Below are 17,001 nucleotides of genomic sequence, written 5' to 3'. Positions count from 1 at the left end.
ACAAAAAACCTCCCAGAACCTCCACAAATTACTTGCTGGTAACTTATGACTAATCTGTGGCTTCAAAATATACAAACTTAGCAGCTGTTGATGGCACAGTGGTCTCACTGCATTGAACAACATTCATTTACCATTACTCCCCATCCCCATAAAATCTTGCTCTCATGGGCAAAAGCCTGTAGAGAGCTGCTTAGAAAATGTAATCCCCCCTCCCTGTATAGATCAGGACAGAATTTACACCCTCCACAATGACCCTTGGGAATAGCTGATATATTACAGTTCAGTTTACATTCTAAAATAATTTAAATCATTATCATTCAAAACAAGATACAAGCAGCCACATTTCTCTACACAGTTTTATTGATGCAGTCCTGGTGTGTAACTATACATCTTCATTTTGCGTGTAGTTACAATGTTGCTTTACAACGATTGTTTTTGTAGTCAAGTTTATTACAGTCTTCACAAAACGTATTTATAAACACCACTTACGGTATAAGACTGATCGTTCCAAACATCATAAATCACTGGTATTTCTTCCTACACAGTGCTACTTGAGGAAAGGTCACACTACTGTTTTTAGATATAAATTTGTAAAGGCAAATGAATTAAATTCACCTTCCAAAGAAAATAAGAATGTTAAAAATAGCTTCAGAACTGGTATGACTCATTTAGGTCTCAGAAAAATCTATGACTGGCAAAGATATCTACAATTTGATACTGTACTCGATGCTTTCATTAAGACCAAAAGAATCTTTATGAAGAACTGAAATTAAACTTATACATTAGTCTGAAAGATAAGGATTACCTTGAATTTTTTAGGATTTTTATTTTTATTTTTTTACCAGAAAATGCACTACCTTCTAAAAATATTGTAGTTATAGGCTAAGTATTGAGATCTGAAGAAAAAATGCTAAACTAAATGCATGCAACACTGATACCAAATTTTAGCAGAAGACATTTTTAATTGAAAACTGACTCAAAGGATAGTACAAAAGAGTTTCTTCTCCCTAAAGGGATTTTCAGATGCAGGCACTGGAATAATAAGGGGATCTTCTGCAATATGAGCATCACAATATGCCAATAAATCTGCTGCAGCCTTGGATACCTAATAGAAGAGAAGAGAGAACTACTGTAACACTTAATTCTGAACCAATCAGCATCGCATAATTATTCTTCATATAACATATGATAATGGAGGCTATCATAGAATAGGAGTAGATTGGTTTATCCCTTAAATTACTAGAAATCACAACTCTCAATTTGTTCTCACTAGGCCTGGTAAACCTTACATATATTTTATTTAACATAGTGACACGAGATGGTATCAATTTATAAGATTCATGTTCAGCTGTTCCACTCCATCAGAAGGAAGGTCAGGAGCATATACTCATTAAAACATGTATATGCTAATGGCCCATAAGCAATAGGGATTCTCCTTGAAGCGTGTGTTTCTGTAGAGGCCGCCTGCTTCAGCTCTTATTCCAAGTCATTGGTTGTAAGGTTTTCCACAAACACTCTCTCTACCCTTTGCTCCTCTGGATGCAAAACAAACAAACAAACATACACACAAAAAGTTCTTTAGGTACATGACCATGGGATTAAAATGAAATGATAAATCAGGAGAAAAATTTGATCATCATGTGTCATAGCTCTCATTTAACTGAAATATTGCTCTTTTCAATGAAGTCAGACTGCTATTTTCTGCTTAGTAAGTTATGGTAAGTAGTACTTTATTCATAACTTTAGTTAAAACTTGAACAGCATCTTAATATTTTTATACTTCTAAAAAGAACAATTCTAAAGTCTCCAAATTCAGAATGTTGGTTTATGCTTACTGAAAAGAACCAGAAATGTAACAGAAATGTAACAGCGTTTTGGCATACAAGATATTTTGCGTGAAATTAAAAAAGAAATATTAAACCATTTCAGCTATAGCTGAAACCTTGTAACCTTTGCGGCTTTGTGCCCTAAGAGTATTGGTGACATTAGGCTACCGCGACTCATTTATTTTTTCAAGAATTTAGAATGTATGTAAGAAATATTTTTGTTCTGCTCAGTTAGCAAGATATTTACAACTATCTGTATCTGTTTGCTTTGTTTTCAATATTATGATATTGTGTTTTCAATATTATGATAGTTGAGAAAATGAGATGGGAAGTCTTTACAAAAAAGTCTTTTCTCTGAGCACCATGACAGCTTCTCCCAAGTCAAACACAGAGGTCAGCATGTTTGCACAACTATAGTGAAGAGGAAAAACAAACTGGATTTCTGGTATTTTTCTAGCAGGTGTGTCATCACTGTTAGCTTTAGCTTCCCCACACCCTGCTTGCTTTGGCATGAGTCCAGCCTGTATTAGGCTTCACATTAGACCTATGAAGTCAGTGGGTGTTGGATCAGGATTTGCAAGAAATTTAAATTAACTTCTGGAAGAAAATAACTTTTTTTGTTTTAAAATATCCACTAAAACATGCCTTTGCAGAATGCTTAAACCCACAAAGTACCTATGGTTGGCATCCCATTATAGATTATCCTCCTAGCAGAGGAAGGAAGGGTGTTTAGGTCACTTAAAATTAGTTTGCCTTTGAATTGGCCTGTAAGACAAAAGGGTGGGCAGAGACACTACATGTGAACAACAGATTGCTGGCCAACACAAAGCAGAAGACTGAGCACTAAACTGAGCAAATCAGCAGAGAGATTCAGAAGGACCACTGCTTCTCAAAAGAGTGGTCTTCTCAAAAGAGAAGCAGGTCAAACAAAAATGTGTGGAAAATGATGGACTTCAAAGTACAAAGAAAAGATTGTAATTATTTTCAGACATACTTCAATCAGCTACTTGCTAAGCAATGACAAAAGAACGAGGTTTAGGGTGCAAGGGCACTGTCTAGAATAGAGAGGTAGAACAGTAATGAACAAACAGAAAACTTAAGAATCCTATCATATCCCCAGTTTTCATTTAAATTTACTTGTAAATTTTTAAAAAGCAGATTCTCCAAAGAAAGGCGCAATGTAGACTGACTTATGAAATTCCTATCAAGCCCCAAAAAGATCAAAAGACAGAAAACATACTTTTCTTTGCTAATGACCTATGTGTACCTCAGAAAAGTATAAACTAGCATAGAATGCATCCACTGAAGAGGAGGTTAGCATGTTTCCAGTAATGTTAGGAGGAACGTACCACCACAGCATTCTGGAGAAGTATTTTCAAGTAACGACAATCGCCAGTACATTCATTATTATTTAACATACACATTTTCACTTTTCTCTTGTCCTTCAAGCTCAGCTGCGTGTCTCAAATTAAGGCAGTTCTATGCTCCGATTTATTTGTTAGCTGGTCCTGAACTCTTGCATTCAAACAGAGTAAGTCAAACTCAGAGCCACAGGTGCCCACAAAAAGCTCAATGCCATTTTCGGTGCTATGTCATAATAAATGTTACTGCCATAAAACCTAATGGAGAGCTAGTCTAATTTTCTAGGTCCCAGAGACAGGGTTTATTAAAGATGCCCAGCACATTTAATCTTCAATTATTAAGCTAGTAAGTTATTTTATTCATGAAACCAACAATTTTTTTGAAGTAGGCTGACCCTACACGAGCAGAGAACCAACACTGGATTTCAACAGTCCAACCTTCCCATAACTATCTTGTTTGTTCCACATATGGATAAGCAACATCAGCCCAAGTATATTGCTTTTCATTCGATGGAAAAGTAGTACAATTTCAATCATCATTCTTAGAAGGGATAAACCTGGTAGTATCATTTTCTAACTGTTTCTCTAGATATCACCGTGCTTTGGCATCATATAACAATAAACAGGATTTTCACTAGCAAAAGCACAACATTCATTTTTGTATCTAACTTGTCCTCTGATGCTGGTAGGAATGCCACAAAGCAGAGCAAGCACTTTCTTCAATGTCATAGTGTTTAAATTACAAATTACTTTGCTTTTAGACAAACCATAGTATGATTTAGTAGAAAACAAACCTGCAACAAGGAACTGAGGAACATGACCACATTTCAGCACATTGTCTCAAACTAAACATGTACTAGACCATGTATTTTCATCCTTTAAAAAAAAAAAAAAAAAAAAAGGTTTGGGGAGGAGAAATCCTCCCATTGGGGTTACAGTAGTTATAAAAGTGAATTATGGCCATTTCTTCACTAAAAGTGGAGTAGCTCAGGCTTGCACAGTGGAATAACGACCACTCACTAAGAGGAGTTAGCTTAGCTGATTGCATTCCAGGAACAACAAAAATATTGGCTCCTGTGGCTGTGAGCAGTGTTGGCAAAGTCAGAACTGTTGCCAAAAAAAGAGCAAAATAAAATGTTGCCTCCAGCAAGTTTCCTGCTCAGTGTTATTATTCTAAATAACTGTGGCGGAAGACCTCTGCATTGAGCATCGCATTAAGGCTACAACAGAGATGGCTGCTTTAGCATATGTCAGCATGCAGAGGCTGCCTAATGGCCAATACTGTGGTTTGTTACTATACAAAATAACATGCTGATCATTCTATTTGTGTCATGGAGGGAGTTAAATGAAGGCCACTCGATCATAGCCTTTACTCACCTCTAGGTTTATTTGTAGTGAAATGCTGCTGGACAGTTTCAGAATAGCTTTTATCAAGAATTAAAATAAGAGTGTGTAATTTGAATATTCAAATGAAGCTAACATTTATCATTTCAGCTCCCCTACGCAGTACAGCTTGGTCTGCAGATTCAAAGTAATTTATACATATTGCAAAAGTGGCTAAAGAAAAAAAATCAGACTCCAGTTTGATTGATGAATTCTAACAGAAAGTTAACATTTCATTTTTTTTAATCTTTTAAAGTGCATAGATAAGAGGGAATGGAGTATTATAGGTATCACGCCGATCTCACATTTTATACAATTATTTTTATTTTGTGTAGTGAAAAACACATCAGGTTGTCAAATTACCAAAAGGGAAAAAAACAACAAAACACTCAACCCTGATGCTTTAAAGAATTAGTCTTCAGGAGGACTGTGGAATTTTACCATTACATTTCAAAATAACAGAGGTGATAAAAACAGCCAAAGTTAGAACATAATCCTGTTAGCTGCACTAATAATTATAAGCTTCAATGACAGGGCAAAATGCTGCAATTACTATGTCATCTGTCTTGTCGTGGATTGTGACTAATTACCATCCTTGCTACGACACCCACTCTGCTTATCCTTTACATCTAAAACAAAGAGATTCACACACATTTATTGACAATCCCACTGCTTATGTCCCAACAGTATTCAGAACCAGTTAGGAATATTTTCTACTTTCTTAAGAAAAAAGAAAATGGAATCATAACTGATACACCAAGATTCTTAAATGGCAGAGCACTCCTTGCTTTTCAGCGGGCAAAGAGAAGATTAAATAGTGCTTTATTCCGGGGACAACTGTGATAAAGCACCAATATTACCTTTGCTTTCTCAACTTTACTGCTAGCGTCTTTGGAAGACACATTATTCTACCAGTCATGAGGCCACTGTTCATCTGATTTCATTTTCTGTTTCCTGGCTTGGAATCTATGCCTCCTGCTTTCTACTTGCTTCTCCATTATAATTCTAGCTGTTCCTTCTGCGGGGAAGCAAGACAGTTTCAATTTCCGATCCTTCTGGGATTCTTACGGTTTACAAAAACCCACCACAGTAATACTCCTTCCAGCTACCGATCAATACACCAGTAACTTCATCCTCCCCTTTTAAGCTGTCCTGTTTCTTTCACACCTCAACAGCAAGCTGTCTTTGTGGAACCTCAAAACACTGCACTGGTTGCTGCTCTGAGTGGTTATAGGACTTGATTTTTAAATCAGTTGAACAATCCAGAACACGGCAGGGAATGGGCAACTAATATACTGCTAACTACAAAATTTTAATTGAGTGGACCCAACTCTGGCTGGTTACAGCAGCTACTGTGCATGGAAAACAAAGTGCCTCTGTAGTAGAAAAATGAGCTGGAACTTCTGATTTCCCTAGTCAATAACACAGGCAACTTTTTAATGTTAACAATGTGGTCTGGTCTATTATGGGAATAACTGCTATAGCTACTTGCAAAACAGTGTTTAATTAAATTATTTGGAAAGCAGTGATCTTTTGTTAAATGTCTAACTAGTTTAAGCAGATGCAAAACACCAGAAAAAAGGAAATAAGTTATTTTCTCTGACTTTACAGTTATGATCCGAGAACTCAAAATCTCCTCTTGAAACCACTGGAAAGTCTCTTGGTGAATTTTGGCTATACTGAAACACACACTTAACTGTTTGAAGATTAAAATGGCAAAGCAGGTCTTGAGGGAATACAAAGCCAACCAACCTTTTCTCACAATCCCTCATATACTTATTCAAAGAAATTCTAGAAATCAAGACATAAACATTTTGCAAATGGTATTTGGTTTATGTCAGCACAGGAACCCTCACAATACTGAAACACATCAGATTTTCTTCAGTTCCCTTTTGGTCCCAAGCTCTTTTCCAAGGTGAAATAATTGCACTTTCAAGCTATCTGTTTTTTAGGTCTGGCACACTTGCTAATAACTGTGTTCTTTTTAATTAAACTAACTGTAAAAATAACCTATGTCTTTCTTACATCTGTAATTAAAAGCTTTATACATCTAACTAATGAAGCTATTTGCATAACTGAGCTAATGATGTGGTATGTGAAAGTTACCACTGATTATATAAAAGCAAGTACAAGACAATCTACTAAGTATCAACAACTTCAAATTCCAATAAACAGGGCCGTATTTTCCCAACCCTTTCCTCTGCCACTCATACACACCCGTTCCTTCTTGTCAGTGCTGCTGTTTGTGCCACTGCAATATGACGTGAATCAGGGGACTAACCCCACTGAACACTGAAAAGGCAGACCTTCCCTTACTGAAGGAAATAGAAATACCTGTCCCTGTGAACAGGCCTCTATTATGTGATGAATTTGTCAAGATACTATACAAGATAGAAACTACGATTTTCCAAATTTAATGGTCTTACAAGACATTGCTCAAAACTGTAACAAAAGGGAGCAACTGAAATTTCTGTTTTCATAAAAGCAATATTGACTACTCATGTGAACTGCACTAACATTTCTGAATTATAAATACAATCTTTCTAAATAGTGAGTTTATGATCTGATACTATTCATTACTATTCATAGTAACTAATTCACAGTACTGAATATTGTTTTATAGCTCAACACAGATTTTTTTTTAATTTCAGCTGACTGAGTCTTTCTGCAATATTAAAAGGAACCTGTACCACACACTAGTGAGTGAATTCAAAATACCAACAATAAGTCTAAGTTTACCTTCATCCTATCCATGTATGCTTCCATTTTTAACTGCTCCACAGCTTTCCTGGCTTGAGATATATTGGTTGTACTGTTTGACACTAGTTCCTTCATTTTGTTTTTCCTAGAAGAGACCAAGTTGAGACAAATTTTAAAATGACAATTTCAAAACACAAATGCAGCAACCAGTGAGAGGACAGTTATCTAAAATATAACCAACCCTTACCCACCACATTAACACCGCGAGGCTGTAGGTCACAAATGCCAACTAGACACCATTTATTTCTGTTCTCTTGTTCAATAGCACCTTATTGCATTACATATTTGCGTCCTCCACTGCCAGTATTCAATCTGAATTCTGCAAACAACATACAAATGCAGAGTACATGGCCATTATTTCAGTGTAGAAATGATTGCCCTGGTTCAGATTGCCAATGCAGAGCAGCTGTTCACAAACAGACCTCGCAGCCATTACACAGTTTGGCTCCATACCCCAGTTACACCTAGTAACATGAAAAAAAATTCAGAAATATGCGCGATGGAAATGAATGCCACACTGCTCTCACCAAGCATCAGAAAGAATTTTTATGATAGAGAATGAGTCAAAATTCTAACTATAGATTTCAGGAGTTTAGAAATGAAGTAACAGATTAAGAAGAAATCATGCAGTGGTTTCCAGCTTTTTGCTTACACATCCCCAGTGAAGTCTAAAGATGACTAAAAACCAGTACAGTATACTATACGGTATAGGAATGCATTATTTTTTAAGAGATCTGCAGCTCTTGGGAAGGGACATCTAAGCAAGGTACGTCAGTGTTTGGTTTTCTTGCATTGCTACTCTCTGATGGCTTGAGGGTAAGTCAACTTGTTTTCATGCAGTCCTCAGCATTGTTAACAGATTAGTAAAGATGACTACCTTTGAACCTTCAATAAACTTAGAACATACATGCCCTAGGCGGTCTGCATGTCAGGAGACCTCGTGCTGACACCATTATACAGCACTGGTCCAGCACAAGTGATGGTTACTATTTTGAAGTCATTGGAAGTTGGGCTAAGCCTCCATGGAAAGAAAGATAAGATAGGATACAGATGACCCAGACAGGTCCTGGACTAGTTTTACTACCTAGTAAGACTAGGTGCTGAGGTTTCAATCAGCCAAAACACTAGCCTATGATCCTGTATATATGGCATGCCACAAGCACCACCTGAAGCAAGATTAGTCTAGCACCAAGTGTTAGAAACCAATACAAAGTTAGGCAATGCAAAGGACACAGGGTGCGAGACGCAGATGGGATGAAGAAGAAAACACACAAAAGGACGCATTTTGTATTGCTGCCAAAAGAGTTTTAGGCTCAGGTCTTTCAAAATGAACACTGCCGTCTTATTTCTGGACAAGAAGTGAACACCTAGAACTAGACAAATTTCCCTTCTTGAACCTCAACAGCTTACCTGATCCAGTCACTGGGGTATAAGATGCAAACAGGAAATTAAGACAGACACAAGAAATGCTCTTGTAAAAAAACAAATCGTATGTCCAATGTCTTAAGCATGTTGGAGTCAATAGAAGTATACAATCCAGAGCACAAAAAGAATGGAGGAGTAACTTTTTAACTGCTTTGTTTTCGCAAAACACAGATGTTCAAAGACAAGACAAAGATAGCTGTTTCTTCTCCTTTTTAAAATTAGTAACCTGTGCTGTAAAATGGGATGGTGGAATACAAATACGATGGTGAAACATGTTCAACACTAATTTGAAGAGGCAAACCAATCTTTTTCAGCACTTGTATAAGTCTAGGCAGGGGACATGCTACCTTAAAATATATTCATTGTGCCAAATAAAATAAGAGTTTTAATATATGCCAAGACAAAGAACATGTTTTCTGTACACGTGTGTGTCATTTGAATAGAACACAAGTTTCCCCCTTGCTTGCACTCTGACAACTAAAATCATGTCAGAACACAGTAGCTTCTTTTTTTTTTTTTTTTTGCCTTGGTCTTTGTTCACAATCTTTTAGCTCATATTCCTCACAGGATTAAATACATGCGGAGGAACTGGCTTTGCATAAAATGCCACACAACGTACAAAAACCCACAACCAACCAACAGTCTCCAAACAATATTCAGATGTGTTTTGACTTGCGGCGGACAAGTGGAAAGGATACAAGACAGGCACAAGAGCAGGAGGTTCTGAATTACAGCTCATCTCTGGACTTCCTGTTTGTCTCAACCCCCTAGCTTTTAAGTCTTGACCTATCTATAAAGATAAGAGTAAACACATTTATCTCCGTTTATAAAATGATACCCCCACAAGTATGAATCATTTAAATTTTGTTATCATCTCCACAGCTAGACTACTAACGACCACAGAGCGAAATAAGTCAAAGCTAAATGAAGTCACAGAGCCATTTCTACATTTGCCACAGCCCAAGCCCAGAGGCAAATTAGAAATCTAATTTTGAATAATACATCTAATTTAAAACTGAAGTAAGAAATTGAAACTCCATGAACAGTCCAGAGAATTCCAGATCTCCCAAGCTTTTCTGGCAATTCATTCACTCAAACCGTAGAAGTTATAAACATTAGAGCTAGACAATTTGAACGTTCACTGGCTACATTGATGTTGGCGAGAGCATTGTTTCTAGTACTTCCAGCTAGTTTTTAAGTATCTACCAAATAAGAGATTGAGTTAAGACCATAATGGAAATTTGAAAAGGCTATTAGGCACAAAAATGCTTTAAAAAAATCCAAACCATATTTCCAAAACACACCACAAACATAATATGCCTTTACCTATGTTCTGAAACAGCAAATGGGGAAAATTTAAAAAAAGAAAATACGTATCTTCTCTGGCAAACTATTTCACGGTATCAGAAAACAATTAGAATAAGAGGCTTCATAAAAAGAAATTTTAAAAAGTCTGGCGCTAGGTGTGTTAGCCACTGGAGAAAATTCCACTTATCCCAACTAAGAAGTTTGTTTATACTCTGAAGCACAAACATTTGTTCTGTTCCAAATCCTGCTTCTACCCTGGCCTTTACACACACTTAAATATTTAACTACCCTATTTCTGGAAGTTCTTAGCATCCATTTAAGTATCTAATCTCTTTTTTTCATACAGACAGTTCTGGTTCCAGAACTTTATAAGACGGATTTCTCCTGTTTCACATTTCACTTACGAAGCTACATATACCTCTGCCTTCTCTCATTCTCTGCAAATACGTACTGTATTTGCACATCAGTTAAGGCCCTATTACATATGAAGTGATGTTGACAATGAGAATTGTACTCACTTTCAAACCAGGCTGCAATGAACTGGTCCTCTTTGCAGATAAAGCTTTGGCTGAGAACTGGTTCTGCTCTCCTTAGGACCTGTGATATTCTTTAATAATCTTAAGCTTAATATTCTTTAATGAAATAATACTGTTCCTTAGAAATAAAGTTCCATAGAGAAAAGAAATTTTAATAACAAGAGAGTCTATTACACATTGTCTCCCTGAATGACCATCCCCTGGAATGTGAGGAAGCCTCCTCTCTCAAACACCCTCTGGTAGAGGTGTTTCCTTTGATGCTGCAGCCTGACAAATGGCTCCGACCCTCTCTCCTAAGACAGCTCCTTTTAAACAATCAAGTATTCTCGAGGCCTTTAGACTCCCGGGAAGGCACAATTAGCTTTGCATTGTATCTGCGGGGCAGCCTATGGGATCACAGCACCATAGAATAGGTTCTGTTGGAAGGGACCTTTAAAGGCTATCTAGTTCCACGGCCCCTGCAACAAGCAGGGACATCTTCAACTACATCAGGTTTCTCGGAGCCCCATCCAGCCTGACATTGAAAGCTTCCAGGGATGGGGGATCTACCACCTCTCTGGGCAATCTGTGCCAGTGTTTCACCACCCTTATCATACAAAACTTCTTCCTTCTATCTAGTCTAAATCTACCCTCTTTTAGTTTAAAACCATTACTCCTCGTCCTATCGCAACAGGCCCTGCTAAAAAGTTTGTCCCCATCTTTCTTGTAGCCCCCCCTTTCAGGTACTGGAAGGCTGCTATAAGGTCTCCTGGGAGCCTTCTCTTCTCCAGGCTGAACAACTCCAACTCTCGCAGCCTGTCCTCACAGGAGAGGTGCTCCGGCCCCCTGATCATCTTTGTGGCCCTCCTCTGGACCCACGGGAGCAGGTCCATGTCTTTCTTATGCTGGGGTCCCCAGAGCTGAACACAGTGCTGCAGGCGAGGTCTCACCAGAGTGGAGTAGAGGGGCAGAATCCCATCCCTCAACCTGCTGGCCATGCTGCTTTTGAAGCTCAAAAGGAATAACTTGTCCCCACCTTTTAAATTACCTGAAGAGCCTTGAACCAGAAATTACTCTGCTGGGTCACTAATGTTCATTCCTGGTTGTTTTTTCAGCAGCCCTGTATTAAGTTAGATCAATACATACGTACACAGGTCCTGGTAATCTCTGTAGTTACAGTAACTATATTAGCAATCAGATTCCATGCAATCCACATGTTACTGATGTATGCCAGCGGACTCGTATTATATATGAGCTCATTGATCCACTGTATTCTTATGCAGTGAACTCATTAATCTAGACTCTATTGACTCCTTTCTTTAAGGGGAACACTGATCATGTTAACAAAGAGTAGTGACAGCAGCTACACGGCCTTTTTCAGCCAAGTAGTTTCTGCTGACTGGCACAACGTGCTAGCCAGCCACTTCCTAAAGCATTGCTCCGGAAAGCTGTGCAGTGGCAGCCTCCCAGCCAGATGAATTTTCTGGGGTTTTGGGTATTTTTTACCTCACATGAACTTTTTCCACTTTCTGGGTGCAGTTAACTCATTTGTGCCAAAGATCTTAATCTCCAGGGCTCATAAAAATGCTCGTGAAGAGCAACTTTTCTTTATTTGTTTTTAGAATGGCACTTCAAAGGCCAACTTATCTTATGATAACCCAGGAAGTTGCATAAATATTTGCAGGTACAGCTTGACCTTGCATAGGGGTAAGAAACGCAACCTATGTCTACCAAACTTTGTAAATGTTAGTAAAATGCAGAAGTTGTCTGAAAATTTGAGTAACATAGAAGCAAAACATAATTTTCAAGCTCTTCAGTATGGATTTCTGCAAGCAACAGAGATGAAAAGCTGCACTGCAATTTCCCCCCCTCCGCTTCCAAGTACAACCTTAAAATACCATACCAAAAGAGTGACCTGTAGAATTCAATCTAAAAAGCCCTAAACCCAATCATTGCCTTCTATTTTCTTTCAGCAGTCCAAAGCGACAGACCTGAAATTACTAGGCTAGAGAACCTCAGGTTCATGACTCTGAAGAACACTTTGCACACAAGCTCTGTACTTCTTGGACCATGCAGCGCAATAGAAAAGTTAACCCAATCACACAGCCAAGTCCCAGTGACATTGGCGGGAATCATCCCCGAACAATGACCTGCAGATCACATTCTAAATTGCAGAAAGATCCCCACATTTCATTACTCACTTGCAAACACACCAGGAACATAAACAGCAAAATTTACAGCCTCACAGCTGTTTGATGCCAAACCGGCACATCAAAGGAATTGGGGGGGGGGAAGTTCTACAGTTGCTAAGGTAAGAGAAACTTAAGAAATACCCCTGCACTAAGAGCACTAGGTATCTGAGCTAGCATCACTGTTCCACGTGACATAGGTAATTTCCCTTTCATCTGCAGGGCATGAAGGGGATAGGAACTACTGCCCCTGCTATCTCAGTTCTTACTCCAAGATTTACCACACCTGATGTAGCTCTGTAAACAGAGAGGGAGGCTAAGGAATCCCTTTGCTTTCTCTATCCCATGGCTGCACAAAGAAATAATAGAGAATTACTACAATTTAATACTCCATCCACTAAGGAGAAGAGTAGTAGTACAAGCAGAAATGATTAAAGGCAAGACTATTGTTCACGATAAGGACAGAATATAGTTTTCATTCCATAAATATGGTGACTTCAAAAATAAGTGCTGATCATGTAACTGCAAAACAGCCAAACTTCAACAGCTCAGTTTTCATCTAACATATGTACTATACCCAGTCCACCCGTGAAGTTCCAAAAATTCTTGCCACCATGCCCAAATCTTTTATCCAAAAATATCACCTCGCTTCTCAACATTTAAAAATCTAAGGCAACAATGGCTAAACCAATGTGACATTTCACAAGGACAGTCTTTTTATGCAATATATTTATCATCAGCATACAAGTTATGGGCACATACAGTCCAGCAAACCATCAGAGATACAGAAAGTCTGAGACAGAAAGATGAGACCTACCTACTATTTTACCTCTTTGGCAAACTTTAAAAGATAGTTGTGACCTTTTAAAGAAATAGATGAGGAAGTGTGATGATTATTCCACTCAAATCCTATTTAAAACGTATGTGAACTGAATTGTATCGTATGAAGGAGAGAAAACGCCTCCGAGAAGCTTGGCTACTTCACTACCCGCGGGACAGAAACGTTTTTCAAGTTGTTATTCCGAGTTTTCTGTCTCGCTGCGCTACCTTAACCGTTTTGCTGTGCAGCAGTTTACAGCTCCGCACGTTAATAATTACCGCCAGCAGCAGCCGGGCAGTAAGATTTATTCCTCCGTCAGTGCGACCCAGTCAGCGGGAAAAGCAGCCGCTTTCTCGCGCCCTCGCAGCGGCCGGCTGGAGGAAGGGGCGCAAGGGCGCTGGGCAGAGACCCCCGACCGCCGCTTCTCCAGAGAAGGACGATTCCCCCCCCCCCCCCCCCGTCCCCCTGCCCCCCCGCCGAAGGCAGCAGCGGCAAACCCCGGAGCCCGAACCTGACTTTTGCCGATACGCGGTAACTCCTCCGGGCGCGGCCGCCGGCGGCCTCGTTCGCCAACAGCCGACGGGACCAACCGAGCTGCCGCGAGGAGCCGGTGGCGGAGCGCGGGTCGCGCCCCGGGCGGGCGGAGGCAGCCGCGGGTTTCGCAGGACGCCGGAGCCGCCGCAGCGACGGAGAATCCCCCGCCCGGCAGCGCCCGCCCGCCAGGCCAGGGCCGCCCCCCGCCGCCGGTTCGACCGCCCTTCATCCCGCCTCGCCCCACCCGGCACCTTCTCCCGCCTCCCGCGCAGCGGCGGGGTCTCGCCCGGCGCCGCCGGGTCACTCACCGTGCGGCGGTGGCGGCAGGCGGGCGGGCGGGGAAGGAGGCAGGCTGCTGCTGGCAGCCCGGCTCGGCGCCCGGCGGCGGCACATGGCGCGGCCGGCGCTGACAGGCGGGGCGGGGCGGCCGCGGCCAACGGCCGCCACCGCCCTCGCGCCTCCCGGCACCCCCCCCACCCCCACCCCCCTCAGAGCGGAGGGCGGGAAGGCGGCCCTGGCCGTGAGGGAAACCCGAGGGGCGGGCACGGCCCCGCGCCGCCCGGTTCTCGCCGCCCGGCTTTGCCTTCCGCCGTCCCGGGCGGCGGCACCTGTCAGCAGCCTGCCGGCGAGGGCTCGCCTCCGTTTTACTGCTGCGGCCACCTACTTCCCCCATTCCAGCCGGCGTTAGGGATCAGACAATCCTCCACCGTTTCTGAAACATGGAACGGGCAAAGCCGGTACGACACGGGTTTTGGGTAGGAACCCGTAGTGCCTGTCCCCTCCTCACGCCGAACAAAGGAAGGATAAAGTAAAAAATTAATTATAATAATGAAAAAAAAAAATCCCCCACGCTGAAGAAAGGGACGACTGTGGAAAAGGGACCGCTCAGACTCACCTTGTCAAGGCTAGAATGTCAGAATGAAACAAGTCAGCTTTACAGATTGGTTTTTGTATACTTCTCCATTACAAATGTGGGAGTCAACCATAAAGGTCAGCAGCAGTTAAAGCGCCAATTAACATTTTTAACTGAAAAATTTGTTGCCTCAATATTTAACACATTGGCAGGAGTACCACCACGGCAATCCCATTTATTTTGCTCCCCAGTACGACAGCTGTTCTCTCTGGGGAGGTGTACGTGTGCCACCCTTTTCTCTTGCCTTGCTCTCAGCACTTTTTCTCATTCCATCTTGACAGAAGGGAAGCATTTCCAAGTCACCTTTATTTTCCATGCAGAAGAGAGCAGGGAAGAGCCCTGTTTTTAAAGGTGCTCTAGAGCAAGGGCAGCCTCTTCAAAGACTGACTCAATGGCTTTTAGGGTAGTGGCTTGAGAGAAGGAAATGTGTCAGGAAGAAGGTAAGCATTACTGAATATAAATACAAGCTTACCTTACCTGGAGTTCCAGAAACCAATCAGAAACTTAACTGGCCCATGCTGCTGCTGTTTCATTCACATCTAATTGTGCCATGGTTCTACAAAAGGCTCTATTTACTAGACAAAGGATTTACATGCTATTAGACAAAGAGCACATGCTAGATGGTTCAAATAATCAAGACAGTTCTCACTGATTGACACAGTATTTTCACCACAGGATTCTAAAAATTTTATTCTTTAAGCTAAAATATAGGGAGAAAGTAGCTGTTTTAAAATGTATTTTCTGCATAGTATATGTATACTGCATAGAGATGTGTTTTCTTTTTAATCTGCAAACTCATATGTTTCATCACAACCAGGCATCTCCTACTGGAGTTGGCCTACAGGCTTTGAATGCAATACCTGTACACAGCTAGCATGAATTTCTCTTCCTTGAATCTACATGAACTAGTCTCTTAAGAGGCTTATATGAGCTTTATTCAATTGCATTAGAGAATCTGGATTTTTTAATCTTTTTCTGGGAATGCTAGCTCAAAGCTGGAAACAGTGAGCAAGCTCATGTTTTTACTCAACTACTTTCTGCTGGGTAGCCCAGGATAGTTTAAGTCTAAATCAGACTAGTCACATATAGTTCTTAATTCTCTTTCAAAAGTGACCTGCCCAAATTGTGAAATACACAACACAGCCTATTTCAGAAATCCAGATGCAAATTCAGTGGCCTTCTGACCCCCATCTAGAGCAGTAATGGTAAGTAAATCTCTACATACAGGTCATTTGTCAATAGTTTGTAACTTACAGATGCAAAGAAAACAGTGCTGTCTGTACCTCTAGAAGCTTAACTAATGTTTCAGTGGGTATTTTTCAACACAAGCAGAACTTTTAAGTAGTATTTGGTTTATATTTTTTGTGATAGAGTAGCAGTATGTAGAAGTGTGACTTCTATTTGCATATGCAAGAAGAAAAAAAAAGCCAGTACAGTTTTAAACACAACAAAGCATGAAAACTACCAAAAGGTAAACTAAAAGTTTGTTAGTAGCAAACCAGGTGCTATCTTCCCCCACTGCTCTCTAGAGTTCTCTCCATAAAATACATAGTAAATCCTGCAATCATAGTAAATCAAGAAATCCTCGAAGGGGGGAGGCTCTTGCTCAGGATGAAGGAACTCTCTCAACTCTTTCACCAAAGACACGTGATTTAAATGCGAAGATGATCCTTTTCAGAGTGAAAGCTGAAAGGTGTTTTTATTTCCTCACAGAAACCATTTTTCCTGCAGAAAATTTTCATCACGTTTAATTCAGTTCACAGATAATAGTTCTCTACTGATTTTCTTTTGTTTCTCCTATTCATGGTCATGGGTTCGTCTAAACAGTGGACCTCTAAACCTGAGTTCAGGGGTCCCTTTTTCAGTAATGGTTTGGAGACTCCCTCTCCTCTCCCCACAATGAGTGAGTATCTGGCTATTCCCTCCCCTTCCCTTTCTCACCACGTATCTCCACCATCAGAACATAG

The 17,001-nt window shown here is 40.5% G+C and overlaps 2 protein-coding genes across 7 annotated transcripts in view; one reads left to right on the top strand and one right to left on the bottom strand.

Moving 5' to 3' along the window:
* The window catches only part of GGPS1 (geranylgeranyl diphosphate synthase 1), a 407,079-nt gene that overhangs the window by 100,824 nt on the left and 289,254 nt on the right, over window positions 1-17,001 (top strand). The gene's annotated exons all lie outside the window — the stretch shown is intronic.
* On the bottom strand, window positions 339-14,495 carry GNG4 (G protein subunit gamma 4). 6 transcript variants are annotated; one of them, XM_049831572.1, is made up of 4 exons: window positions 14,099-14,130; window positions 7,522-7,649; window positions 7,310-7,415; window positions 339-1,105 (listed from the first exon to the last, which is right to left on the bottom strand). In XM_049831572.1, the coding sequence occupies exons 2-4, from the start codon at window positions 7,524-7,526 to the stop codon at window positions 977-979; spliced, it is 240 nt and encodes a 79-aa protein (XP_049687529.1). In that variant the 5' UTR covers window positions 7,527-7,649; window positions 14,099-14,130; the 3' UTR covers window positions 339-976. The 6 variants fall into 6 exon arrangements, with proteins under 6 accessions (XP_049687529.1, XP_049687530.1, XP_049687534.1 ...); XM_049831573.1 differs by lacking the exons at window positions 7,522-7,649; window positions 14,099-14,130 and adding an exon at window positions 14,430-14,495; XM_049831577.1 differs by lacking the exon at window positions 7,522-7,649 and having other exon boundaries at window positions 14,099-14,288.

The sequence above is a fragment of the Accipiter gentilis genome, chromosome 28 (genome assembly GCF_929443795.1).
Source record: "Accipiter gentilis chromosome 28, bAccGen1.1, whole genome shotgun sequence".
NCBI classification, from domain to species: Eukaryota; Metazoa; Chordata; class Aves; order Accipitriformes; family Accipitridae; genus Astur; species Astur gentilis.
This window is presented reverse-complemented; position numbering and strand designations above follow the sequence as displayed.